A 24,377-nucleotide genomic window follows, 5' to 3' on the forward strand; every position below is an offset into this window, starting at 1 on the left:
CCTCACCCCACCACCCCCGGAGTCACTCCCAGGCAAGGGAGGCTGCAGCGAGCCCTCCATTACTCCCCCCCTCAAAGCACCCACTCCATTACAAATCCAAGGCATTTATTTAAGGGACATGTTTTGCCACATTTCCCCAACACGTGCTTTAAAAATAAGTCCCGGGGGACCAGGGCAGAGGGATAGAGCTGATCCAGCCAGGCCCCCTCCTCCCCCAACACCCACGGCACTGCAGGGGCTAGGCCCTTCCCCATGGGACCCCCCCAAACCTGGCCCCACGGGCAGAGCCCAGCCCTGCTCCCACGCTCCAGCATGGCCGTGCTTCCAGTGCCTTCACCCCTGGCCACCCCAGCTTGGCCATGGCCCTGGAGCTGCCCCCCGGGACCCATCTTGGGGGCCCCGCAGCTGCTTCTCCATGGGGCTTGCACTGATTCCCCTCCTCAGAGGCTGCTCCCAGCCAAGGGGCCTGGGGGCAGCTTTCAGCACTCCTGAATAGGGGGGTGGGGGGCTGCTCCCAGGACCACATCCCAGCCCTGGGACCCCTGCCTGACCTGCAGGCACTTGCCAGTGTGGCCAGCCCCTGGCTACTGCCCTGAGAAGAAATAGTCCAAGTTGGTGACATGGAGAGCCCCAGGGACTGGGGAGCTGGGGGACAAGAGCAAGGGGGTGTCACTGAGTGGGGGGCTGGGGGGGGCCAGGGGCACCAGCATGTGCTGCCCCTCGCCCTCCGGCTTGGCCCCCCGCTGCCCATCTGTGCGCCATGTCTGCCAGTACCTGCAGGAGGGGAGAGTGGTCCCAGGTCAGGAGGGGCAGGTGGAGCCCCCCCAGTCCTGTCCCGGCCCTGGCACTCACCTCACCACAATGCCAAGGAAGAGGGTGATGCCCAGGAGCAGGCTCCCCCCGGCCACCAGGAAGGCGTAGGGGGACGCCACGGAGCGGGCACTGGCTTCCACAACAGCCACTGCGGCAGAGAGGGCGAATGGGATGAGGGACTTGGGGATCCAAACCCCCCACAGCCAACCCAGGGACCCCTCCTCACCACCAGCACCATCAGCAGCATCTTCCCCGAAGAGCTCAGGGGGCAGCGTGACCCCGTATGTGCCATCCTCCGTGGGGAACTGCAAGAGAAGGTGGGGGGGCGTGATTGGGCGGGACAGCCCCCCCACCCTGGTGTCCCCTGTCCCACACGGGTACACGAGACCCAGCCAGAAGCGTGTCACGTCCCACTGTGGCTGAGGCTGTGCCCTACCTGTGAGCTGAAGGGTCCCATTTCAGAGGTGAGGTCCCTGGGGTCTGCAAGGTGAGGGGGGAACGTGAGGCTGGGGGACCCTGGGCTGAGCCCCCAGCCTCTAGGCCACACGCCCCCCTCCTACCTGTCCAGGGGGTGCCCACCGCCTCCTGACTCCACTCGCTCCACGCGCCATGGCCGAACTCCTCCTGCGCCCGCACCTGCACCACATGCCGCGTCCCCCGCCAGGCATCACGGATGTCCAGCCACGTTGTCATCACCTGGTCCACCTGGAGGGAACACGGGCAGCTCGGTGTTGGGGACAGCCTCGCTAGGGCTGGGGGTCAGCCCCATGCTGGGGAGGGGGTCTCACCTCCGTGAAGGCCTGGGCAGGCTCGGGGCGGTAGCGGACCCGGAAGCGGAGCCAGTAGAAGCGGGGGTCCCAGGACGAAGGGTAGGACCAGTTGACCCGCAGCCACTGCGGAGCTTTCTCCAGTGCCTCTACTGTCACGTTGAGGGGGGGGTCGGGCTTCACTACCAGGGAAGGGGGGGCTCAGGGCCTGGCACCGTGCTGCTCAGCCTGCCCTGGCCCCCAGCAAGAGGGGAGCGGCACTCACGGACACTGCTGAGAGTGATGATCCTGTCCTCGCCAGCTGAGCCACCCGCGCCGTTGTTGACGCACGTGGACACCACGAGGGGTTTGGTGTCATCGGCACCGGGTGGCACCTTCACCCGGCAAACAAACTTCCGCGCTTTGGAGAAGTATCGGCACCGCTGCTCGGTGGCGTTCTCGGCCGCGAACCTGCAGGGACGTGGCTTGGCTGGGGCCGTGGCGCGCACAGGGCACGGGGCAGCCCCAGCTGGCCTGGGGGAGGAGCAGTAAAGTCCCCTGTGTCTTGGCCTGGGGGGTCCCATCCCAGCCCCAGGTAGGTGCCGGGACGCTCTCACCTCCGCTTCACCCAGAGCATCGCCCGTGTCCCCGGGGACGGCTTCGCCCGCAGCGGCCACTCGCACAGGACGTCTTTGTCGTGGCTCCGCCGGTAGCAAGAGACCCGGGGAGTTTCGGGGGGCTCTGCAAGGCAGGGAGGCGCTGGGGGATGGGGGACGCTGGGCCGGGTAATGTTACGAGGGAAGCCCCTGCCCCGTCGCGGACCCACCTTCCACCAGCAGCCGCAGGGAACGCAGTGGGTGACCCCCCACGTAGCAGCTGTAACGCCCCGAGTCCTCGTAGCGCAGCCGCTCCAGGAGCAGCGTGTTGCCCTCCGCCAGCCGCCGCCTGCGGCCCCCCACCGCCGCTGCCCCCTGCTCCTCCACCTGCCAGGACACGGTGACATTCGCCGCCGGCCCCTCGTCCCGGCAGGTCAACGTGATGTTCGCTCCTGGGCGTCCCAGCACCGTGTCCCGCGACAGCCCTGGGAGGGGGGGGACGGGACGAGAGGGGATCAGACAGCGGAGGTGAGACCCCGCAGGTGTCCCCAGAGGAGGGGGGCACCCCACGCCCAGCAGCTGCTCCCTGTCGGTGTCTGCAGGAAGCACCGAGCGGAGGGAACGGCAGCTCCTGCTGAGCCAGCGATTCCCCTCCGAGCCGGGCAGCTCCGACCCCAGCCCCGGGATGGCCGGTGCGGCGGTGGGACCCCGGTGGGAACGGGGCTGCGGGAGAGCCGCGGGCTGGGGCTGGGGGTCCTGGGGGCCCGGCGCTGGAGGGGTTAAGCGGCCGGGCTGGCCGGCGGCACCCGGCCAGGCCTGGGCTGGGGCCAGGGAGGCCGCCCGGGGCAGCTCTCCCGGTTCTCGCAGCAAAGGTCACCCAGCAGCGCGGACCTGCTGGTTCCCGTCGGCTCCCGCTGCCGGGAACGCACCCAGCACCCACCCAGCCCCCGCCGGGGTGGCCCCGACCCGCACCCCGCCCGTCGCCCCGGGCCCGGCCGAGCTCCGCCGGGGCGGCCGGGGAGCCGTCCGTACCCGCTCCCCGTGGCCCGGAGCCGCCGGTACCGGGAGGGGTTGTGTCCCGTCCTCCCCCAGCCCGAGGGGCTCCGCCGCCGGCGGGGGGGGCTTTGCCGGCAGGCTCCCACCCCCCGCCCCCGGGACCCCCCCACTCACCCGCGGGGCCGCAGGGCTGCCCGGCGCCGGCGGCGGCGGCGAGGAGCAGCAGCGCGGCGGGGAGCGGCGGCGGCCGCGCCATGCGCCCGGCCCCGGGCACGGAAACATCGGCGGAGCCGCCCGCGGCGCGGCCGGTGCCCGCGGTTGTGAAACCGGGGGGGGGGGAAGGAGGAGGAGGAGGGGGAGGAGGAGGGCGGCAGCACGTGCAGCCGGGCGGGGCGGGGCCAGCCAGCACCGGGACGGGACGGTCGCCCCCTCCGTCCCCCGGTGCTCCCGGTTCCCCGCACCTGCGGCCGCTCCCGCCCCCCTCCCCAGGACACAGCACACGGCAGAAGCTGCTCAGAATTTTTTCTTTTTTTAATATATAAAAAAGCTGGTTTTTGGTTCTATTTTTTCTCTGTGGACCCATAAAATGATACAATTCCACAATATAGAAATGTGTAATAAATTAGACGCCCCAATCCTCGCCCCCCCCAACACAAAAGAACCCCCAAACACCCCCAAAAGTAGACTCTGGCCCACGCCAGAGCCTGTCCTGAACAGTTTCCTCTTTGGTATCAAGGAGAGAGCAGCCCCGGGCCCCCAACACCCCCCGGACCCCTCTGGCAGGGACGGGACGAGGCCCACCCGCACCCCCAGGAGAAGGTCCTTGTCTCCCGGGAGCTGGCGAGGAGGAGGAGGAGGAGGAGGAAGCAGAGGCCAAGGGTTGTGCAAGACCCCGGGCGTGGGAGTGAATCACGGCAGCCTGCAAACACCCCTGCTTCCCCCAGAAAGCAGGAAGGAGCCAGGGAACGCTTCCCCTTTCCCAGCCAGGCGAGGGGGCCGCGAGATAGTGCCACCCCTCGCTCCCCCCCTGCCAGCGCCTGGCCCCCCTTGCTCTCTCCATAACCAGTCGTGCCAACGCTGAGAGAAACAAGTCGCTCTGTAAACGTGGAGGGGTTTTTCCTTCCTTTTTTTTTTTTTCTGCTGTGTGTGTTTGTTTTTTTCTTTTTTTTCCCCCTTTTTTTTATATAAAAAGAAGACACGTGGGGGAGGGGTGGGGGAGGGGGCAGGGCACTGTCACAGCCCCCCCAGACCCCCGCACCTGCCCGCGGTGGTGGCTCTGGCATGATACATTCGCATGTGATGGGGTATTTGCACTCTGTGGAGGTGAATACTGACAGCGGAGTGGCCCAGGGGGCTGCTGGGGACAGCGTCCGTCCGTCCATCCAGCCCAGGGACGAGGAAGAGTATTTTTTGTTTTTGGTTACACTGCAACAGTCCAGACTCCTTCAAACCTCAGGACCTGGGCCCGCATGGCCCCTGGTCTCCACACAGCACCCCAACCCACAGGAGGGGCTTGGCTCCCCCAAGCCATGGCGAGAGAAGGGGGCGAGGGGAGCCCTGGCTGCATGGGAGGGGACACAACACACCCCCCCCAGCCTCACACCTTGAGCATCTTGTCGGCCGCGCCGCTGGGGCTACCGGTGGTGCTGCTGTCGCTGCCCTTCTTCTTGCGCAGGGTCTCGATCCAGCCGGCGCTGGGGCGGGCGGCGAAGCTGGAGAGCGCCAGGGAGCTGAGCCGCATGTTCTTGCCCGACATGATGAGCTCCCCAAAACCCTCCTGGTGGGAGAAGGCGTAGCCGGAGCGGCGCGAACCCACGCGCCCCACGCGCCGCATGCACCGGTGCTGGGTCTTCTGCTTCTTCCGTACCAGCTGAGTGTAGCGTACCTGGGGACACGGCCGGGGGACAGGGTCAGGGACCTGCAGAACCACCTGCCCCCAGGGGACAGGACTCCACGTCCGCTCCCCCCCGCGCCCACATGCTCTCACCGTGTCTGAGAGTTCAGGTTTCAGGTCCAGCTTGAGGAAGCGGAAGGCCACGACAGGCATGATGCAGACCACGGTGGTGAGGGCGATGGTCAGCCAGACGGCGGGCTGGGCCAGTGTGTTCTGTGCGTTACCTGGGGGTGGGGAGGGGATGAGTGGAGCCAGGGCTCGGCCGGGGCAGCACCCTGCTGGGGAGGGGAGCATCACTCAGCCCCCAGGGACTCACCCACGAAGCGGAACTGGTTGGGGAACATCTGGAAGAGGCCGTCACTGTGCATGGCAAAGAGGATGGCAAAGTAGGCGGCCAGGCTACCCCAGATGAAGAAGTGGTTGATGGCCGTCCAGAAGCCCGTATCCAGCCCGATCTGGAGGCGAGGGGAAGGAGGGGGCAGGGCTCAGGGGACGGTCGCGGTGCTCCAAGCACGGCTGCAGGGCAGGAGGGGGCCCAAACCTTCACCCACCCTTTGTGCTACAGGCGAGGGGCTGGGGCCGAGCAGCCGCTTCCCTACCTGCACGCTGACGACGATCACGAGGGAGGTGGCAACGGTGACAGCAAAGGACTGGTAGTCGGCCAGCTGGGCACCATCGTTGCGGGTGGCGTCAGCGAAAACGCCGTAGGGGATGAAGAACATGAGGACAGAGGTGTAGATACCCTGGGCGATGCAGATGAAGAACTCCCGTTTGTTGAAGAGCAGGTTCAGCTGCCCAGGCTCGTAGAGCTTGGGGTACTCCATGCTCCGCTGCTCCGGCACATCCTGGGGGCACGAGGCACTCTGGGCACCTCCCTCCAGCCCCGGGCAGGCACAGAGCCTGTTCGCTGGGGCTGGGCCAGCCTCCACCACCCACAGAGGGACAAGGACAGCCCAGCCCGGGCCCCCAGGCAGCCCTTCCTCCCACACGGTGGGCCATGCAGGGAAGCTGAGCCAGCTCCTCACACAACCAAGGACCCCTCCCCACAGCCCCCCGCCGTACCTGGTCAAAGACGCCCATGGCGAGCACAGGCAGCGATGTGTAGACGATGTTGTACAGTGTGATGAAGTACTGGTCGTACACGGTCTGCATGAAACGGAGTGCTCAGGGGGACGTGAGACCTGCCTGCCCCGTGCCCCAGCTGGCCCCCGTGTCCCCACACCCACAGCTGCGGGGAGAGGAAAGCTGCCGCCAGCCCCCCCCCCCGTGGGTGCCCACCCCAAGCAGAGTGGGGTGCTGCTGCCACCGTCTGGCAGCCCCAGCCATGTGGGCTCCTCGCACCCACTGCACGATGCCACGTTCTAGAGGGATCCCAGGCTGCACCTGCTGGTGCAGGATGAGGCCCCACAGGGAGCCCAGGGCGTGCTTCTGAGCAGAGGGGTCCCGCAGGCAAAGCCTCCCCAACTCTGAGCAGGAGGAGCCAGCAACGCACCTGCGCCGAGAAGCCGCAGAAGAAGCCAAACCAGAAGTGGACCATGGTGAAAGCGAAGTTCTTGTAGAAGAAGTAGCAGAGGAACTTGCACATGCGTAGGTAGGACCAGCGCCCGTGCACCAGGAGCAGGCGCTGCAGGAACTTGAACTGTGAGAAGGAGTAGTCGGAGGCCAGCACCGCCTGGATGCCCTCCTGCCCGCTGATGCCCACCCCAATGTGGGCAGCTGCGGAGGGAAGAGACATGTGGAGTGAGGAGAGCTCTGCCAGGAGCACAGGAGACTGGGGGCGGCACCCCCCCAGCGGGACTGTGCTCCTGCAGGGCACAGAGGGGCAAGGACAGAGGCTGCCACGGGCCCTGGGATGGTGCAAGGGGGCACCTGTCCCTCCTGCGGCTCCCCAGACCCCAGGACTTACTCTTGATCATGCTGACGTCATTGGCCCCATCCCCGATAGCCAGGGTCACAGCTTTCTTGTACTTCTTCACCAGCTCCACCACCTGGGCTTTCTGCAAGGGCGTGACACGGCAGCAGATGACAGCCTTGCAGGCACATGCTGTCTCCAGGAACTCCACCTCCATGTCAGCCTCCAGCGCGTGGGCCTGCGAGGAGAGCGGGAGGACTGTGGGGGGCACGGCCCGCAGCCGGGCACAGCGCCCCATCCAGCCCAGCACTCCCCAGTCCCTACCAGGCTGTGCCCGTTGATGACCAGGGCATATTCGCCCGCGATGGCTTCCAGCACAGAAGTGAGCTTGGAGGAGGAGAGTTTCTCCTGGTAGGAGAAGCCATTGCCCATGGAGCGTGACGCGTCCATCATCTTCTCCCGGGCTTTCCTGAGGAGAAAGAGAGGGGTCAGGGGGCCCCGATTCAGGGCACTTCCATAAGCCCCAGCTCCCCCACGCGCAGCCATGCCCCACGCTGGCCCCATGCGTGTCCCCTGCCCAGCCCTGCCCCCCGACCCTCACCTGAGCTCCTCTCGCACCTCCAGCACAGTGTGGCCCGTGACCACAAACACCTCCGTCATGTCGTCTGTCAGCATCTTGCAGGAGTAGCCAATGTTCACAGCTGTTTCTAGGGATGGGAAACAGGGGCTGAGCCAGGGTCAGCTCAGGGGGGAGTATCTGTCCCACCACCCCCAGGCAGGTGGGATCCAGCCCATGAATGTCCTTGTCTCCAGCCAGCCCAGACTCCCACCCCAGCAATGCCTCACCCTGTTTGTCCCCTGTCAGCACCCAGATCTTGATGTTGGCCAGCGTCAGGATGGCAATGGTTTCAGGGACCCCCTGCTGCAGTTTGTCCTCGATGGCCGTGGCTCCAAGCAGCTGGGGGGCCCCAAACAGGTGGGAGGTCAGCAGGGGCCGCCCCCCTCAGCCACCTCCCTACCACCCAGTGCCCCCAGCCCACGTACCATCATATTGTGCTCCACCTCATCGTAGAGCCGAGCCAGGCGATCCTCACGGGCCTCGGGGGCAGTGCCAGCTCGGTGCAGCCGCTCAGACCAGTCCTCGTAGTAGCTCTCCTCCAGGTCTTTGTAGGCCAGCACCAGTGTCCGCAGCCCCTCGCCAGCATATTCCTGCAAGTGGCCCAAGCTGGGTGCATAGGCAGACCCCGACGGTGTCCGCGGATCCTGATCACCCCCAGGACAGGGCACACGCCAGGCTCTGCGCTTCTGGGCAGCCCCTCTTCCCTTCCCGGCCCGCAGGAGCCTGCCCCACTCACGTTGAGGTGGTCAGTGGTGACGTTGGTCAGCTCCTGGTTGATCGGGTGCAGGCGCTCCAGCAGGATGGTGTCAGCACCTTTGCAGTACAGGCGGATCTTGCCCTCGGGGCTGCGGACTGCAGGGAGCAGAGGACACGCTGCCTGGCTCAGGGGTGCAGCAGCAGGTCCCACTCCAACCCCCAGCCATGATCCCACGATGCCTCCACAGGCATGTCACCGTCTGTGCGGGGCTGGTCCCCAGCACACCGCACGGAGCCCCCCAGCCCCACCGTGGCCCTCCCAACCACGGACCCCCTCTGCCATGCCCAGGACCTCACCGATGACGGACATGCGCTTGCGGATGTTGTTGAAGTCCAGGATGGCCAGCAGTTGGTAAGTGATGGCTTGACCCAGCTCGTGCACCGTGATGGTCTTGGGCGTGCGGGACCGGAACACGAAGCCGAAGTTTCTGGCAGCCGTGACCAGCGCTCCCTCGTCCGGGGACTGAGCCTTGTAATACAGCTCCCCTGGGGACAGCACGGCGGGTCAGAGCCGGTGCCACGCACCGAACCACGGACAGGTCCTGCCCTCTGTGCCCACCTTCGCTCTTCTCCTCGGACATGACGGTGTGGCAGAGCGAGAGCAGGCGGAAGAATTCATGCACGTGGGGGTCTCCCAGCTTGACGGCTTCCAGCAGGCTGGGGTCCCAGAACTGGAACCGGGGGTCGGCCAGCGGGTTGAAGGAGAAGTCGACTGGCTCTGGCCTCTGGCAGGGGCAGAGGTGGGGTTACCCCCCTGCGGCACACAGCACAGCCAGGCACTGGTCCTGCAGCACCCTTACCTCTCCCAGCTCCGCCTTGTGACCCAGCACATCCTGCACGTCACCTGTGAGCCGGGGCACGGAGTTAACCAGGACAGGGACCCAACACTGCTGCCCCACCGGCACCCACATCCAAGGGGCCACGGGGCAGAGGCAGCCCCACAGTGCTACTGCTGAACCCCCTCATACCCCAGCTGCCCCGAGTCCCCCAGAGGGTCTGCAGGAGGGGAGCCAGTGCCCCCACACCCCACAGGCAGACCCAGCCTGGCCCCGGTGCCCTGTGCTCACCATAGCTGTGCCCATTCACAGAGCACTTGCTGAAGACCATGATGTTCTGGGTGAGGGTGCCGGTCTTGTCGGAGAAGATGTACTCCACCTGCCCCAGCTCCTCATTAAGGGTGGTGGTCCGGGCCTCGGCTGGCGTCCGGCGCTTGGCACAGTACATCTTCTTATCCCAGTTGATGAAGTAGCTGTGCCCGAGACGTATCACCTCCACACTGCAGGGGGGGACAGTCGGTCGTCACGGGGGCAGGGCAGCACGCTCTGCTGAGCCAGCGACGGGCACACACACGCCCAGCCCCAGACTCCCAAGCACCTGGGGCACCCGGGCACCCAGGGCCCCCACGCTGCTTGCCAGCTCCCACGCCCTTCCCCAGGGCTGGCCCACACCCGCTCCTACCGACAGCCACTGCCAAGCCAGGGCTGGGGACACGGGGCCTGGCACTGATGGGGCAGCCTGCAGGGCTTCCCGGGCATCTCGCACACCTACGCGCCCCGAACCCCCTCCCTGGCCCCCAGGGCAGACAGCAATGAGCTAGTGGGAGGGGTGGGGGTGACACGTTCTTACCTCGGGGCTAAGGGTGACAGAACCCATGCTGGGGAACGAAAAGAGAGAGAAATTAAAAGAGAGAGAGAAGGGGACAGTGCAGGAGCCTGAGAGCTGCAGGAAGGCAGAGCAAAATAACCAGCATGCAGCCAGGGCAGGGAGAGACAAGCAGCCAGACAGACACAGCCAGGGGGGCCCCGAGGAACCTGTGGGGTCTCAGGTCTTGGGGGTATCCCCAAGGCTAGATGTGGCCCATCACCAGAAGACCAGCTTGCGCCCACCCCATGCACACAGCTCTGCCCATGGGTCTCCATCCCCCCTCCCCAGAGGGCACCCCTAATCCCTGGTGTCTGCCCCTCGCACACCCCCAGCCCAGCCCCTTGACCCCTGCCCTACCTCACGTAGAGCGAGATGGGCACCACAGTGTTGAGGATGATGATGTAGGACCAGAAGGAGAGGAAGCCAGAGAAGAAGGCACTGTGCACCCCCTCGTCCCAGGGCAGGTAGATCTGGAAGCAGACGCCCACCTCGTGCTCCCAGATGGCGTTGCCGATGGCCAGGATCACCCCCATACACACCAGGAACCCGAAGATCTGGGGACGGGACAGGACATCAGAGCCCCCGCTGGGCCAGAGCCGGGGCTCACTGGGATCTGCTTTCCGCATACCCAGAGCACCAGCGTGTTCATCAGCCGATCGATGCTTGTTCGCTTGAATTTGGTCCGGCCGCTGTTCTGCATCAGTTTCGTGTCGGGCCCTAGGGAGGGGGAAGGGAGTCAGTGGGGTCTCTCCCTTCCGTGCAGCGCAGCAGCAGCAGCTGCCCGAGCTCACCTGCAAAGATGACAAGGCCGAAGCACCACTCAGTGTTGCGCAGGACACAGCCCCGCAGCAGCATGTTCTGGTTGCTCAGGGGGTACTTATTCTCCTTCCAGTACAGCGTCCCGCCAAACTTGTCCAGCTTGTTGTTGGGGGGTTCACAGATCACCTCGCCTGGGCGCAGGGGATGGCTCGGCTGTAACGTGCCTTCTCCACGTGGCCAGCTCCATCCCAGTGCTCCCAGCACCGTTCCCAGCTCCCCAGAGATCCACTTCAAGCCACAGGACCACGACACCATTTGGGATGGTCCTGGTCTCTCCAGAGTGGACCCACACCAGGTTGATGGAGGAGGAAACCCAGGGGCTGCCCCGCTGCAGAGGACCGGTCGCAGGCACTCACCATCAAACCGAGCCAGCTTGCTGGTGTCACCCAGCTCTGAGGTGACGGGGATGGCCTGCCGCACCTTCATGTTGGTCTCTCTGTGGGCAAGGAGGCACCACGCATGGGGTTGGCAACAGCCTGGCAGGGAGGGCCTTCACAGGCGCTCCCCAGTTTCAGGTCCCAGGCAGCTCCTGCCCTGCCTGCAGCCCGTTCTCACTCCTACCTCTTGCCTTCCCTTGGCACCTGAGGCAAGCAGGGGTTACCTACCCATCCAGCTCCGCAGTCTCTATGTAGCACAACCCATGGGGTTCGCTGCTGGAGAGGAGGAGGAGGTCAGCCTGCCGGGAGAGAGACGTGAAGGGTCGTGCTGACACTGGGGCTCCCCTGTGCCTTCCCCAGGGAAGCTCCCAGCTCTCGGACACCAGGGGCCAGCAAGGTCTGCAGAGCCGTGTGTCATCAGCAGGGTGCTGCCAGCACCCTGGACTGGACACCATTGCCTGAAGCACATGCATCAGCCAAATCCCCAGAGCTCAAACATGGCTCAAACGCTACAACCTAAATGCAACTTCCAGGCTGGAAAGTCCCCGACGTCCCCACCCCAGGAGGTCAGCACAAAAGCAGAGGGGGTGCAGCACCACACCGTGCTGCTGTCCCTGTGCGCCACCCAGCCGGGACCGTGCTCATCTCGGGGCCACACTCACCGCCACAAACTGGTTGTTCTCCAGCTTGATGATGTCTCCAACACGGACATTCATCCACTGCTCCTGCCGGAGGCTGCAGAGGGACAGCGGGGTGGAGTTAGGCAGGAGCCAGAAGCATTGCTTCTCCCCTGCCCCACTGCGCTCTGCTCCCACCTGCAGCCCTGTGCCGCACCCCACAGCGCCCCATGCCCCCTCCCCAGCTGCCCCGTCCCTGCAACACTCACACTCCGCTGATCAGCACCTGAGACTGCCTGTTGTTCACCTGGTTGTCGCTTTTATGGCGGAACTGGGTGCAGAGGGGAAGAGACAGCGGCGTCAGCCTCTCTGGGGATGGGGTCCTGCATCCCTCCCCCTGCAAATGCCATGGCCCCAGGCACCACACATCTGAACCAGGGTCACAGCCCCCTGCCCAGCCCCAAGCCCCCATACCCAGCTGACAGCCAGCCAGGTAGAGGGGCATGTAGGGCACCACTCACATAGTCGTCGGTGGCATCTTTGACAGCTGTGATGGTTAAGACAAGAACCAAAGGCACGATAGTGGTGAACCAGGAGAGCGAAGATATCTGTGGGATCAGCTGGGGACAGGGAGCGGGAGTTACAGGGGCCAAGGCCGGCCTCAGGCCCACACTACCCCTGCTCAACGGTGCCAAACCGCTGCTTCCCAGGGGCAGGACGTGCCCTGGGCCCTCCTGGCTGCCTGGCCAGAGAAGGACAGCACAGGGGGCAACTGTCTGCCTCCCTGGGCCCCCCAGCACTCACCTGCAGGATGAGGAGGAAGAGGAAATAGGTGTTGGCCACTTCCTGGAACTGCTCGAAGAGGTTCACAGGCAGGAAGGTGACGATGTTGTACTTGGAAGTCTTGATGCAGTTGCTCTGGAAACGGATGGGGTGAGAAGGGGGTTCATGAGTTGCTGAGGCCCCGTGACCCCCCAGCATCGCTCTGGGGGCAGGGCTGTGACTCACCGTGTGCCTAATCTGGGGGCTCTGGACAGCAGCCTCAAACCCAGCTCCTGCCCCTGCTCTACCTCCATGGCAGCTTCCTCGAGGAGCCAATTCCTCCGCCTCAGTCGCCAGCCAGTACCCAGGGACCGGCTTTCCCTGGCAGCAGCATCCTCCCCTCCCCCGAGGGTCGCCCCAACCCAGACCCCCTGCTCCCCGCCCTGCGGCGAGGCCAAGGCAGGGCCTGGTCTGGAACAGCCAGAAATAACCTCCGGCGTGGAGGGGGAAGCCAAGGTGAGCAGTGCCCCTCCCCCAGCAGCTCCGGAAGCTCGTAATTAGCCAGACACAGAACCGCACCAGGGAACCTGGCAGGGGTGCAGGCAGAGCTGGGGGGGCTTCAGGCCCAGGCAGAGAGTGGGGGGCTGCATCCCCCACCATGGGAGTGCGCCATGAGCACGGCGTTAATGGCCCGTCAGCAGTTTTCTCAGGGACAAACATCTATTTTTAGCCATAGCCTCCCCCTCTGCTGACCCGGAGGGTGACGAAGGCCCCAGCCCCCCAGACCTGCCCGAGCTGTGGGACGAGGCCCCAAGGGCTGGGGCTTGGCCATCCCACTCACCGCGTACTGGAACTTCTCGTTGTACTCCCGCGCGTTGGCTCGTACCCGCCTCTCCTCCTCTGCAACACAGCGTACCCCATCAGCCCGGAGCCCCAGCACCCCAGACCCCTCCCCCTGCACCCCCAGACCTCCTTTCTGCACCCCGCAGCCAGCCAGCCCGGCTCCCCTGCACCCCAAAAGCCCCCCAGACGAGCCCAGGAGCCCCAGACCTCCAGGGAAACAGGGAAGCCCCCAAGTTGTGTTGTGTGACCCTGTGCTCCCCCCACGCCAGGACCCACAGACCTGCACCCCGAGACCACCAGCCCTGCTTGTTTGTACCCCCAACCCTGCATCTTCAAACCCTCAGCCCTGCACCCCCAGACTCTCAGCCCTGCTTATGTGTACCCCTGGACCCTCAGCCCTCTTCTTCTGTACCCACAGACCCTCCAGCACTGCTTACCTGCTCCCCCAGCCTTGCTCCCCTCCACCCCCAGGCCCCCAGCCCTGCAACCCCAGGCCCCCAGCCTTGCTCCCCTCCACCCCCAGGCCCCCAGCCCTGCATCCCCAGACCCCCAGCCTTGCTCCCCTGCACCCCCAGGCCCCCAGCCCTGCGTCCCCTGGCCCCCAACCCTGCACCCCCAGCCCCCCAGCCTTGCTCCCCTCCACCCCCAGGCCCCCAGCCCTGCACCTCTCCACCCCCAGCCCTGCACCCCCAGACCCCCAGCCTTGCTCCCCTCCACCCCCAGGCCCCCAGCCCTGCATCCCCAGACCCCCAGCCTTGCTCCCCTCCACCCCCAGGCCCCCAGCCCTGCGTCCCCTGGCCCCCAACCCTGCACCCCCAGCCCCCCAGCCTTGCTCCCCTCCACCCCCAGGCCCCCAGCCCTGCATCCCCAGACCCCCAGCCTTGCTCCCCTCCACCCCCAGGCCCCCAACCCTGCACCCCCAGCCCCCCAGCCTTGCTCCCCTCCACCCCCAGGCCCCCAGCCCTGCACCTCTCCACCCCCAGCCCCCAGCCTTGCACCCCCAGACCCCCAGCCTTGCTCCCCTCCACCCCCAGGCCCCCAGCCCTGCATCCCCAGGCCCCCAGCCTTGCTCCCCTCCACCCCCAGGCCCCCAGCCCTGCGTCCCCTGGCCCCCAACCCTGCACCCCCAGCCCCCCAGCCTTGCTCCTCTCCACCCCCAGGCCCCCAGCCCTGCACCCCCAGCCCCCCAGCCTTGCTCCTCTCCACCCCCAGGCCCCCAGCCCTGCACCCCCAGGCCCCCAGCCTTGCTCCCCTCCACCCCCAGACCCCCCCAGCCCTGCTGAGCAGCACCCCCAGACCCTCCCGGCCGGCGCCCCGGCCCGGCCCTGCCCGCCCGCACCCACCCGCCCCGCCGGGGGCGCGGAGCCGTGGCCACTTCTCGGGCATCTCCCGGGGCACCGTCATGGCTGCGGGGCCGCGGCGCGCCCCGGCGGCGCCATCCCGCGCTGCCGGTGCCCCGGCCCGGGCCCTCCCGCCCCGCCCCGCCGCGTTGCCGGGGCAACGGGCCGCACCGAGGCCCACCGGGGCCTACCGCGGCCTACCGGGCCCCCGCCCCGCTCACCTGGGGCCCGGCGGGCCGCGCACCGCTCCATGGCCCGCGGCCCCGCAGCCCATGGGGAGCGGGCGGCCGGGGCCGGGGCCGGGGCCGGGCCGGGGGCCGCTGCCGGGGCCGCTGCGGCCCCGCTCCCGCTGCCGCGCCGCTGCCGCCGCCTCAGCGCCCCATGGCCGCGGCAGCGCCGGTCGGCGGCGGAAGTGATGGGGCGGCGGGGAGCGGTGGAGCGCTGCCCGGGGGGACGGGGCGGGCCGGGAGGGCGGCGCCGGGGGGTCCCGGGGAGCGGGGGGCAGCCCCGGCGGGTACCGGCTGCAGCCTCGGTGGGCCCGGGAGGTCCCAGAGTACAGCCCCAGGGAGGTCCTGGGGAGCTGGGGGTGGGCTTGGGGGGCCAGAGGCAGCCCAGAGGGTCCCAGGGAGTCCTGGGGGGCCAGAGGCAGCCCTTGGGGGTCCCAGGGAGCTGGGGGGGTCTGGGGGGCAAGAGGCAGCCCAGAGAACTGGGGGAGAGGCAGATCCTGGGGGGCCAGAGGTAGCCCATGGGGGTCCCAGAGAGCCGGGGGGAGTCCTGGTGGGCCAGAGGCAGCCCAGAGGGTCCCAGGGAGTCCTGGGGGGCCAGAGGCAGCCCTTGGGGGTCCCAGGGAGCTGGGGGGTTCTGGGGGGCAAGAGGCAGCCCAGAGAACTGGGGGAGGGGCAGATCCTGGAGGGCCAGAGGTAGCCCCAGGGGATCCCAGAGAGCCGGGGGGTGTCCTGGGGGCCAGAGGCAGCCCTTGGGGGTCCCAGGGACAGTGCCGGTGGGTCCCAAGGGGGCAGCCCCTGCTCCCCAGCAGCACATGCCCCTGGACTGGGGTCCTCATGCAACCAGGCTCTGGTGGGGCTGGGGACTGCTGCCTCCCTCCATGCCCCCTGTGCTGCTGCCCCCATGTCCAGACATGCGGCACCCCATGGCCTCTGGGCTCATTTAATGGTGTGACTGGGGCTGCGGGTGGGACCATGCTGCTGGCTCGGGGTGGCAGGGTGTCCCTGGTGTCACCAATTCTGGAGCAGCGTCTTCCCAGCATCCTCCCTGGATGACATCTCAGTGTCTGGGGGGATGGTGGTGCTGAGGAGGTCCATGGAGCTCAGCTCAGCTCGGTGGGTCGCCCTCCTCTGCCAGGTGATGTAAAGCCAGGAGCTGATAAAGGGCTGAGCCCACAGCCACCCCCAGCAGCGGTGCCACCATCAGCATCCACCACCACCTATTTCCCCTGCTGGGGATAGTGCATGGTGGGCAGGGGGTCATCCCTGCCACCCCCCTACCTCACCCCCTTCCCTCTGCCCGCCTGAAGAAGACCTCTGTGTCCCAACCTGCCATGTAGGTGAAGAGCCAGGGCCCAAACACCTGCATGGGCTTCATGGGGCAGCTGCAGTTGAAGCCCACGGCCATCCCGATGGAGAACATCAGCAGGGCCATAGCCACTGGCTCCAGGTCCTTGGGGACACCCTTGTTGCAGGTGTCTGGGATGCCCGTGATCAGCAGTGCCGTGCCCACCCCGTGGGGCTGGCGTGGCAGGTCGGCGCTGCAGGGACCGACACCGCTGGAGGCATCTGAGGGAGCCAACACCAGCACCCTCCTGGTCCAAGAAGCTGTTGGAGAGGGACAGGTAGTGGGGTAGGTGGCAAAGGTGGGGGCAGTTTCCTGGGGGCTGGAGGCAGTGAGGGTCCCGTTGCTGTAGCGGCAGACGGTGCCTGCGGAGCAGGGGCAGAGCCCAGTCACCCCGGCAGGGCTGTGGTGTTCCCCCACCAGGTGCCCACCCACCTCCCCATACCAGAACAGAGGGTGTAGATGGCTCCGGTGGAGATGAAAACAGCCCCAGGTCTGCACGGCCATGAAGATGGGAAACTTCCACCAGGGAAACTGGTCCAGTGGGCGCGTGGCAAGGGAGAACGCTGGGTTCAGGTGGGCCCCTGCATCCAAGCTAGGGGAGGGGCTGGGAGCAAAGGGTCCCAGGGCATCTGGAGCCAGGGGACTCTGGGAGCTGGGACCCCCTTCCCAGCCTCACTGGAGGCTCCCCTGCCGTGTAGCCACCGTGATGGCCAGGGAGCCCGCCAGCTGGGTGGTGAGGATGTTCCCCTTTGTCCCAGGGCTGGTGACCACCCGTGCCGAGTTGCTCAGGGCAATCAGATGGAGAAGAGGGACATGGCTTCACTGCAGCTCCCCAGCTCTCGGCTGAGCCTCCCCCACTCCCCAAGGGCTGCTGCCCCACCACGCTGCAGCTGCTGGTGGGATCAGCGCTGATCTCAGGCAGCAGAAGGGCAGCGAGGTGAGGGCTGCTCCGGTGCCTCCACCTGTGCTGTCTCTGTGGGTTTCCTCCCCCATCCCCTGGGCTCCAGCTTTGGGCACTGGGTAGGGACAGGCAGGGAGGCAGTTACTGCTCTTGCTTGTGGCTTTGGCGGCAAGGTAAATAAATTATCAGCAGTTAAGTAATCTGCTTCCCTGGGGAGACTGCAGGGAAGGGGTGCCACCAGTGCGGCCGTGGTGTCACCATTCGCTGTTGCAGGATGCAGCCCAAACGCCAAGCACGGCACCAGAGCCCCCAACCTTTGCCTGCTTTAGGGCAGGGGGCTTCAAAAGCACCCACTGCCCAGGGCCGCTCCCTCAGGCACCATGTGGCAGCGCCTGGGCCCTTATTGTGCCAGAGCCACCGTGGCAGAGGCCGTACCACGCCACGGGAACAGGGTCCAAGTGAGAGGCCAGGCAGTGCTGAGTCACTTGGCGAGCATGGCGCAGCCCCAAAACCCCCCGGCAAGGGATGGGCAGGGGAGCCCTGGGACCCCCAGTGCCTGCCACCGCCCCGCAGTCAGCCCTGTCCCTGCACGTCCAGCCGCATGGCCTGCTCATGCTGAGCGTGAGGACAGCCAGCAGCTCAGCCAGGCGCTCCCACGCCAGGTGGCTCCAGATGCAGAGCAGAGCCTGGGCCCCTCTTCAAGAAGGAAGTGGTGCCCATGGGACTGTCTGGGAACAGGCAGCAGCGACAGTGGTTGGTGGTGCCTCCGCCCCAGAGCAATTTTATGAGCCCTGGGGCTGGGGTGGGTGAAAACACAGAGACTTTAAACCACTCAGGGCCACAGCACAGGGAGATGCCTGAAAGGGACCAGAGTCTCACGTGGGGCCGGGGACAGTGGTGCCTTGTGACGATGGCATCCCCCAGCACCAGACCTGGAGAGAGCCCTCTGAGGGTCCCTGAGCAGCCATGGGGAACTGAGACCCCCATGCTCAGGTGAGCTGGCACAGGCATTTCGCCTCCAGGGAGCCCCCCTCCTTCCCTGCTAGATCCCTGCCCAAGCACAACTGCTAATGAAGAGGCCTTGGAAAGGTTCCCAGGCCCTTGAGAGCGGCCCAGGGGAGGCATTAGCACAGCACTGGGCAGGCAGGGAAAGGGGAGAAGGAGGTGGGCAGGGAGCTGCATGGGCACAGGGCCAGGGCAGAAGAGTGCAGTGGCTGCCTGTAACCGTGAGGCAGCCCCCAGGAACTGCCCCAGCAGCCATATGGGTCCCTGCCTCCAAATCGGGGAGGTTCCAGCCTGAAGGAGCCTGGCAGGTCACTGTTAGCATAAATAGACTTTATTGCTCTGTACACATGCACACACACACATTCGACCCCCACAGGGGTCCCTGCAGCTCCACAGCACTCCAGAAGGTGGGCAGCCCCCCAGCCCAGACGCCAGCTCCCAGTGGGATCTGACCCATCTGCAACAAAAGCAGGTGGTGAGAAGAGGCAGCTGCCCACAGCCCGCCCCGGATGGAGCCGGCAGCCCTGACTGCCAAAGCCGGTGTCCATCCCCACAGCCCTGGGAAGTCCTGGGGTCCCCCCAGCTCACACCCATCACACATACAGGGCGCTTAGTCGTGGGGCACAGCTACCAGCTCGAGAACCAGCGTCGGAAGAAGCTGCCCAGGGTGGACGAAGGGTCGCTCAGGTTGGGAGGGCGGAACTCATCCTGCCATGGCCATGTGCCTGCAAACTGTGCCAGCTCCCCTGGGAGAGCAGGGAGAGCTGGCTCACAGGGGACCCAGCCTGCTCCCCTCACCCTCCCCAGTGCCCCACTCACGGTCATCCATGTTGACCACCTCCTCCCGGTAGTCCTTGCTCTGCCCATCCTCTTTGGTGGTGGTGATGAAAGCCTGGTCCCCCCTCCGGCGCGTCACCGTCGTCTCCCAGCAGCCCTGGCTGTCCTGCACGGTCCGGCGCTCCTCCACTGCCTGCGCAGAGCACCAAGCCATGAGAGACGCCACCACCCTGGGCTCTGCTCCTTGGGCCAGGGATGGTGTTCTCAGGTCACCCGTGGCCCATCGCGGTACCCACTGGGGACACTCACCCCATCAGGGAGAGTCACTTTGGTGATGGAGACACTCTGGAAGTAAGAGTGGGACTTGGGCTCATCAGGTCTCAGGATAGTCCCCAACCCCGCAGAGGACACCTGGGAGTCCAGGTCTATGGGAGAGAAAAGAGATGGTGACAGCAGCGTGGGAATGTGCCCCAAAGGCTGCGGCAGCGCAGGCAGGAAGAATGGGGAAGGCAGAGGCGCCGTGGCCCGGCTCCTGGCACCTACCTTGGTCTTCCTTGAGGCCAGGAGGAGGTGGGTGAGCGTCTTCCAGCTGCAAAGCAAAGCCACCTGTTGGTGACGGGGAGGCAAAGTGCGACACCGCAACAGCAGGTTCCGATAGCTGCCACAGCCAAGCCTGCGCAAGGCCGAATTCTCACCTACCCCCAGGAAGGGTCTCCAGGGCCGGGCTGGGTCGCTGCCGTGCTCAGGGTCTCCCGGGGATGCGCTGGGAGCGGGGCTGTCCGGGTGCTTCAGCATGGAGTCCCGCAGCGGCTGCCCCGTGCTGCCCTCGCCAGGGCCAGGCAGGGGCCGCTCTGGGGAGCAAAAGGGGATCAGGTCAGGCCAGGCTGCCCAAGGGGCCCCACTTTGGTCCCCCCAGAGCCCAGCTCAGCCCCCGGCGGGGGCAGCCCCTTCCCATTCCCACCGAAGGGCTGTGGGGGCCCAGCCCAGGACCCCCCGAAGACGCCCAGGAGCTCGCCCACATCCCGGAACAGCTCCTCGAAGGCGCCGCGGGACCCGCCGGGTCTGAAGCCGAAGCCGAAGCCGAAGTCCTGAGGGGGCTGTGGCAGGGACGGGCCGTCATCCTCCTCTTCCTCCTCATCCCACGCCGTGCTGCCAAAGAGCGGGTCCCGGGGCCTGTGGGACCGCGGCGCTGAGAAACACCCGCGCCCGGAGCAACCGGACACCGGGACAGGACCCGCGGGGCAACAGGGGACTGTTGGAGGAGAACCGGGACACGGCCTGCGCGGGCGGTGTCCGGGGGGGGCCGGACCGGGGTCTGCGCAGCCGGGGGAAGCAGGGGCACGGGGCCGGGGGGGGGTGTGGGGGTGCCGGTACCTGTGCCGCCCCGGGAACCCGAAGAAGCCGCGAAACGCGTCGTAAAAGTTCATGGCGCTCCGCCCGCCGCGCCCCAGGCCGCGCTGCCGTAAAGCGCCGGGGCCGCGCAGCGCCGCAAAGCGCCGCCGGGTGTCGCGAGGCCCTGAGGGAAGGCGGCCCCGGGGCTGCCCGCCCGGCCGCGGTCCCGGCCCCACGTCCCGCCCCGCCGAGGCCCCGCGGTCCCGGGGCTGCCCCGCCCGTGCCCTTGGCAGGCCGGAGCCTTCCCCGTCCGGCCGCCCCAGGGCCGTGCTGTCCACGGCTGAGGTGGGGCCGCCGTCGCCGTGCTGGGGAAGCCGCTCCCGCGGGGGTCTCTCAGAGAAGGGCCGGGGGGGGGCCCTGCACAGCACCCCGATGGGGCTGGGGGTGCGCTGGGCTCTGTCCTGCACCGTCCGGGGGTCCTGCAGCCCTGCCAGGCGCCTGGTCTTCGTGCCCCCGGCTGAGTGCCATCAGTGCATCCCACCACTGATACCCCCAGAGCACAGGGCAGGGCTGGAGCCAGCTCCAGCTTTGCCCCGCCTTCCCCGAGGCAGGGACCCCTCAAGCCCCCAGCCCCTTACCTTGCAGCAGCTCCCACACTTTTCTGAGGAGGGTGATGGGGGACTAGGACTCCAAGGTGGCACCCATGGCTTCCCCACCCCCCACACTGGGGATCCCCCTCCCGTGACAGCCAGTCCTTTCCCACAGCCCTCACAGTGAGGAGGGGGCTGGAGAGCACCCCCTGTGCTGGTTTTGGCTGGGGAACACTTAATTTTCTCCATAGCAGCTAGCACAGGGCTGTGGGTTGGATTTGTGCTGGAAGCAGTGCTGATAACCCAGGGATGGTTTAGTTCCTGCTGAGCCGGGCTTGCACAGAGCCGAGGCCTTTCCTGCTCCTCACGCACCCCACCAGCGAGGGGCTGGGGGGGCACAAGGGGCTGGGACAGTGACCCCAGGGTATAGAGCTGGGGGGAGAAGGAAGGGGGCACATTGGGAGCGATGGCGTTTGTCTTTCCCCAGGTCACTGTTACGCGTGATGGAGCCCTGCTGTCCTGCCCCTGGGAAGGCCTGAATGAGTGCCTTGTTTCGCTTCGCTCGCACACAGGGCTTTTGCTTTACCTATTAAACTGTTTTTATCTCAACCCACGAGTTTTCTCACCTTTACTCTTCTGATTCTCTCCCCCAGCCCACCGGGGGAAAGCGAGCGAGCGGCTGCGTGGGGCCAAGTTGCCAGTTAAACCACAGCAGCTGGGCCGGCACCAGCCACAGGCGGGGGCAGCTGCGCAGGCGCGGGGGGAGGCAGAGAAACAGCGAGCAGAGCCTCAGCCCAGGGAAGGGACAGGGAAAAGGGGGGTGGTGGCCCTGTGCTGGGATCCTGGTGCCCAGCACCACAGCTGGGAAGAGGAAAAATCCATAAAAGGGGAGGGGAAAGAGGAAAAAAAAGCTGGGGAGGGGTGGGGGGAACCGCTCCCCCCCCTCGCTCAGGGCCTCCTGCCCCAAAAATACGGAACCAGGCTGAGAAGGGAGGTATTAAAAAATACACACATCACTTTGTGACCTTTATTCTCTTTAGTAAATCACCCGCAGGGGGGCTTCAGTTGAAGTGACCAGTTTGAAATGAAAAATACAAGATCTGGACTGCATAGAAAAAAAAAAAAGGACAAAAAAAACCAAAACCAAAAGCAGAGGATACTTACAGCGTGCAAGGGGGGGGCAGGACCTGCACTTGGGGCCCGCGGGGAGGGAGGGGGCACGGATGGAGAACGTAAAATAGGGGGGTGCCCTCCAGGGCTCCTCTGGGCCCGTGGCAGAGAGCAGCGGAGGGTGGGCGAGGAAATGACAGAACTACAGGACGGCATGGGGTTTTTGTTTTTATATACAAGACACATTTATCCATTAAATTTAGAACACGGTACAAAAAAAACACTTCAACTAATTCATCTTACAATGCTGTTCATATCAATTACTGTTCTTATTCCTAATAATAAGGGGGTTTGCTGTAGGCGACTCGCAGCTTCCACTCCTTTGGATCCGAGAGGTTCTGGGGCAGCAGGAGGTGGGGGGAGGAGGGGAGAAAGGAGTAAAAACCAAAAAAGGCCCCTACGGCAAACGGTTCAGAATCTGAATGCAGAGAGAGGAGGAAAAAAAAAAAAAAGAAAAAAAGAAAAAATACAAATTCTATATTACATACAACAGGAAAGGTGGCTGAAGACAGACAACGCAGAGCCGCCTGCCGGCCTGCCCTGCCCTGCCCAGGGCCTGCGGGGCCCAGGCGCTGCCCCGCAGCAGGGCGCTCTCCTCCCCAGGATCCTTCGGCGTCGCGTTTGGTGGGATTCTCTTCCGGTAGCAAGTGGTGGGCGAGGGCCGCCCCAGCCTCAGTTGGCGCCCCAGTTGTAGCTGTTGTAGGCAGACTTGTTGGCCTGGGATTTCTGGGGGATGGAGCTGCCTTGGCTGCGCTGCCCGGAGCCGCTCTGCGGGAAGGGGGCGAGAAGAAGCGGGGGGTTATCGAGGGGAAACCGGTGTCTCTGTCTCCGGGGTCCCAACCCTGGCCTGCTCTGCAGGGCGACGCTGGCACGCCTCGGGCGGGGGCACCGCCGTCCCCCGCAGGACGGCTCCAGCCCGCAGACCCCAGGCGCTGTGGGCTACGGCTCCTCGGTGCTTGCTGACCCGCCTCAGCCCAGCGCAAGCTCCCTGGGGCCACCGGCGCCAGGGCGCGAGCTGCCTCCTGCGCTGAGCAGCCAGCCGGTGGCCCTCACGCCATACCGTCTGCCGCCCCAGCAGCCAGAGGACCCTCCCTCCGCTCTGCGCCTTCCTCCAGACCAGCACCATGCCAGGACCGCAGGCAGCGAAGGCCCTGGCAGCTCCGCGGGGGCTGCCGCGCGGCAGGGAAGGGGGGGAAAGCAGGGGAAGGGGTCGAGCAGGGGGGTGTGTGTCTGTGCGCGCGGGTGTGTGTGTGTGCACATACTGACTGAGGGCCTCTCTCCTCGCCTGGCGGGGCCACGGGGGGAGAAGGAAGGGGCTACGTGAGCCTGGGGGGCCTTAGGGGCAGGGGGAGACCCCAGGGCAAGCGCAATGCATTATCAGAGAGGTTCATTACCTGGTCTTCCTGCTGGCGTTGGCAGCACAGTATCATCTGCAAATATGGAAGCTGTTGCAGTACCAGGATATGTAAAATAAAGGGACAAACTATGACAATAGAAATCCACGGTTAGACCTGAAAGCTATGGCGGGATCGTGGCTGTGACGAGTAACCCCTTCGCTGCTGGCCTGTGGAGCCGCCACTCCGAGGAAGGGGGAAGTCAGGGCGTACCAGGCATGTCTGCGTGAAGGGGCACTACCCGACCGTACCTGGTACAGCCCGGCAGCAAGGGGGCTGTGCCGAGTACCCCCCAGTGGAGCACACCCCGGGCCTTCCTCACCTTGTCCTCTTATCGGCCCTGTGTGTATGTGCAGGTGTGAGCATGTGCGCGTCACCGCGTGTGTCCGCCGCAGGGCATGAGGGAAGGAGGGAGAGGGGGGCCGGGGGGGAGCAAGAGCCCTAGGAGATACCCCAGCAAGGGCCAGGGGGCTGGGGGGCCGCTTACCTGCCCGTCCTGCTGCAGGTGGTGGTGGAGGATCTGTGAGTGGGGCTGCTGATGCGGGGTCAGGATGTGCATGAAAGGGGTTGGGGGGTACGCCGCCGCTGTCGCAGGGTTGATGGGGCCGCCGCTGCCCAGTGCTGAAGGCAGGTTGAAGGAGGCTGCCGGTGTTCCAGTGTGAAATCCCTGCTTCTCGAAGGACTGCTGAGGAGGAGACACCAATGGCAGAGTAAGGGCTGGGAGCTGGGCGGCTCTCCCCTGCCCCTGGCTGGCAGCATGCCCCTTCCCAGCTCTACAATTCATGGGCCTGGGAGTCAGCGTGTGGTGCAGAAAATGGACAGAGTCTCTGCCCATGGCTCTTTCTGGGCTTGGAATTGCTCGAAGTTGGGAAAGGCCAAGCATTTCCCTTCTCTCTGGCTGGCTGCTCTAAGGGGAAGAGACCTCACTACCCAGGGAGGCCGTCTCAGAGCTGGGCTTCCGC

At 66.0% G+C, this 24,377-nt stretch overlaps 5 protein-coding genes across 33 annotated transcripts in view; all 5 read right to left on the reverse strand.

Moving 5' to 3' along the window:
- Positions 1 to 88: 88 nt before the first annotated feature.
- IL6R (interleukin 6 receptor) lies at positions 89 to 3,484 on the reverse strand. Of its 3 annotated transcripts, XM_064474887.1 has the most exons (10): positions 3,326 to 3,484; positions 2,386 to 2,640; positions 2,177 to 2,300; positions 1,846 to 2,030; positions 1,602 to 1,762; positions 1,374 to 1,518; positions 1,250 to 1,293; positions 1,040 to 1,118; positions 853 to 961; positions 450 to 774 (listed from the first exon to the last, which is right to left on the reverse strand). In XM_064474887.1, exons 1-10 carry the CDS (start codon positions 3,405 to 3,407, stop codon positions 585 to 587), a joined length of 1,374 nt encoding a protein of 457 aa, XP_064330957.1. In that variant the 5' UTR covers positions 3,408 to 3,484; the 3' UTR covers positions 450 to 584. The 3 variants fall into 3 exon arrangements, with proteins under 3 accessions (XP_064330956.1, XP_064330958.1, XP_064330957.1); XM_064474886.1 differs by lacking the exon at positions 853 to 961 and having other exon boundaries at positions 89 to 774; XM_064474888.1 differs by lacking the exons at positions 853 to 961; positions 2,386 to 2,640 and having other exon boundaries at positions 89 to 774.
- A 180-nt stretch (positions 3,485 to 3,664) lies between these two features.
- ATP8B2 (ATPase phospholipid transporting 8B2) lies at positions 3,665 to 15,101 on the reverse strand. Of its 6 annotated transcripts, none has more exons than XM_064474805.1 (27): positions 14,896 to 15,101; positions 13,333 to 13,391; positions 12,534 to 12,647; positions 12,251 to 12,349; positions 11,999 to 12,060; positions 11,775 to 11,847; positions 11,341 to 11,411; positions 11,092 to 11,171; positions 10,708 to 10,866; positions 10,545 to 10,633; positions 10,274 to 10,470; positions 9,340 to 9,548; positions 9,073 to 9,116; positions 8,832 to 8,997; positions 8,570 to 8,758; positions 8,253 to 8,368; positions 7,942 to 8,106; positions 7,744 to 7,855; positions 7,499 to 7,604; positions 7,222 to 7,366; positions 6,952 to 7,135; positions 6,538 to 6,761; positions 6,108 to 6,191; positions 5,645 to 5,890; positions 5,362 to 5,500; positions 5,139 to 5,269; positions 3,665 to 5,036 (listed from the first exon to the last, which is right to left on the reverse strand). In XM_064474805.1, exons 1-27 carry the CDS (start codon positions 14,924 to 14,926, stop codon positions 4,749 to 4,751), a joined length of 3,582 nt encoding a protein of 1,193 aa, XP_064330875.1. In that variant the 5' UTR covers positions 14,927 to 15,101; the 3' UTR covers positions 3,665 to 4,748. The 6 variants fall into 6 exon arrangements, with proteins under 6 accessions (XP_064330875.1, XP_064330874.1, XP_064330873.1 ...); XM_064474804.1 differs by lacking the exon at positions 14,896 to 15,101 and adding an exon at positions 14,678 to 14,807; XM_064474803.1 differs by lacking the exons at positions 13,333 to 13,391; positions 14,896 to 15,101 and adding an exon at positions 12,738 to 13,304 and having other exon boundaries at positions 5,645 to 5,710.
- Positions 15,102 to 16,006: 905 nt separating this feature from the next.
- AQP10 (aquaporin 10) lies at positions 16,007 to 17,643 on the reverse strand. Its single transcript, XM_064474704.1, is given in 8 exon segments — positions 16,007 to 16,127; positions 16,203 to 16,420; positions 16,482 to 16,528; positions 16,531 to 16,608; positions 16,689 to 16,725; positions 16,727 to 16,827; positions 16,906 to 17,030; positions 17,633 to 17,643. Coding segments are annotated over 8 exon segments (738 nt in total).
- An 824-nt stretch (positions 17,644 to 18,467) lies between these two features.
- On the reverse strand, positions 18,468 to 20,448 carry HAX1 (HCLS1 associated protein X-1). 2 transcript variants are annotated; one of them, XM_064474961.1, is made up of 8 exons: positions 20,304 to 20,448; positions 19,891 to 20,102; positions 19,629 to 19,780; positions 19,473 to 19,518; positions 19,239 to 19,354; positions 18,972 to 19,122; positions 18,756 to 18,898; positions 18,468 to 18,609 (listed from the first exon to the last, which is right to left on the reverse strand). In XM_064474961.1, exons 1-7 carry the CDS (start codon positions 20,354 to 20,356, stop codon positions 18,780 to 18,782), a joined length of 849 nt encoding a protein of 282 aa, XP_064331031.1. In that variant the 5' UTR covers positions 20,357 to 20,448; the 3' UTR covers positions 18,468 to 18,609; positions 18,756 to 18,779. The 2 variants fall into 2 exon arrangements, with proteins under 2 accessions (XP_064331031.1, XP_064331032.1); XM_064474962.1 differs by having other exon boundaries at positions 19,891 to 20,078; positions 20,304 to 20,413.
- A 1,728-nt stretch (positions 20,449 to 22,176) lies between these two features.
- The window catches only part of UBAP2L (ubiquitin associated protein 2 like), a 32,244-nt gene continuing 30,043 nt past the window's right edge, over positions 22,177 to 24,377 (reverse strand). For 10 of the 21 annotated variants that reach the window (XM_064475100.1, XM_064475091.1, XM_064475089.1 and 7 more), the window contains 3 exons: positions 23,903 to 24,100; positions 23,416 to 23,466; positions 22,177 to 22,789 (listed from right to left, as the gene is read on the reverse strand). In XM_064475100.1, coding sequence (XP_064331170.1) covers positions 22,694 to 22,789; positions 23,416 to 23,466; positions 23,903 to 24,100 — 345 coding nt within the window. In that variant the 3' untranslated portion in view covers positions 22,177 to 22,693. The remainder of the gene's footprint in view (positions 22,790 to 23,415; positions 23,467 to 23,902; positions 24,101 to 24,377) is intronic. The other 11 variants (XM_064475103.1, XM_064475099.1, XM_064475096.1 and 8 more) reach the window with 4 other exon arrangements.

The sequence above is a fragment of the Phalacrocorax carbo genome, chromosome 28 (assembly GCF_963921805.1).
Source record: "Phalacrocorax carbo chromosome 28, bPhaCar2.1, whole genome shotgun sequence".
NCBI lineage: Eukaryota > Metazoa > Chordata > Aves > Suliformes > Phalacrocoracidae > Phalacrocorax > Phalacrocorax carbo.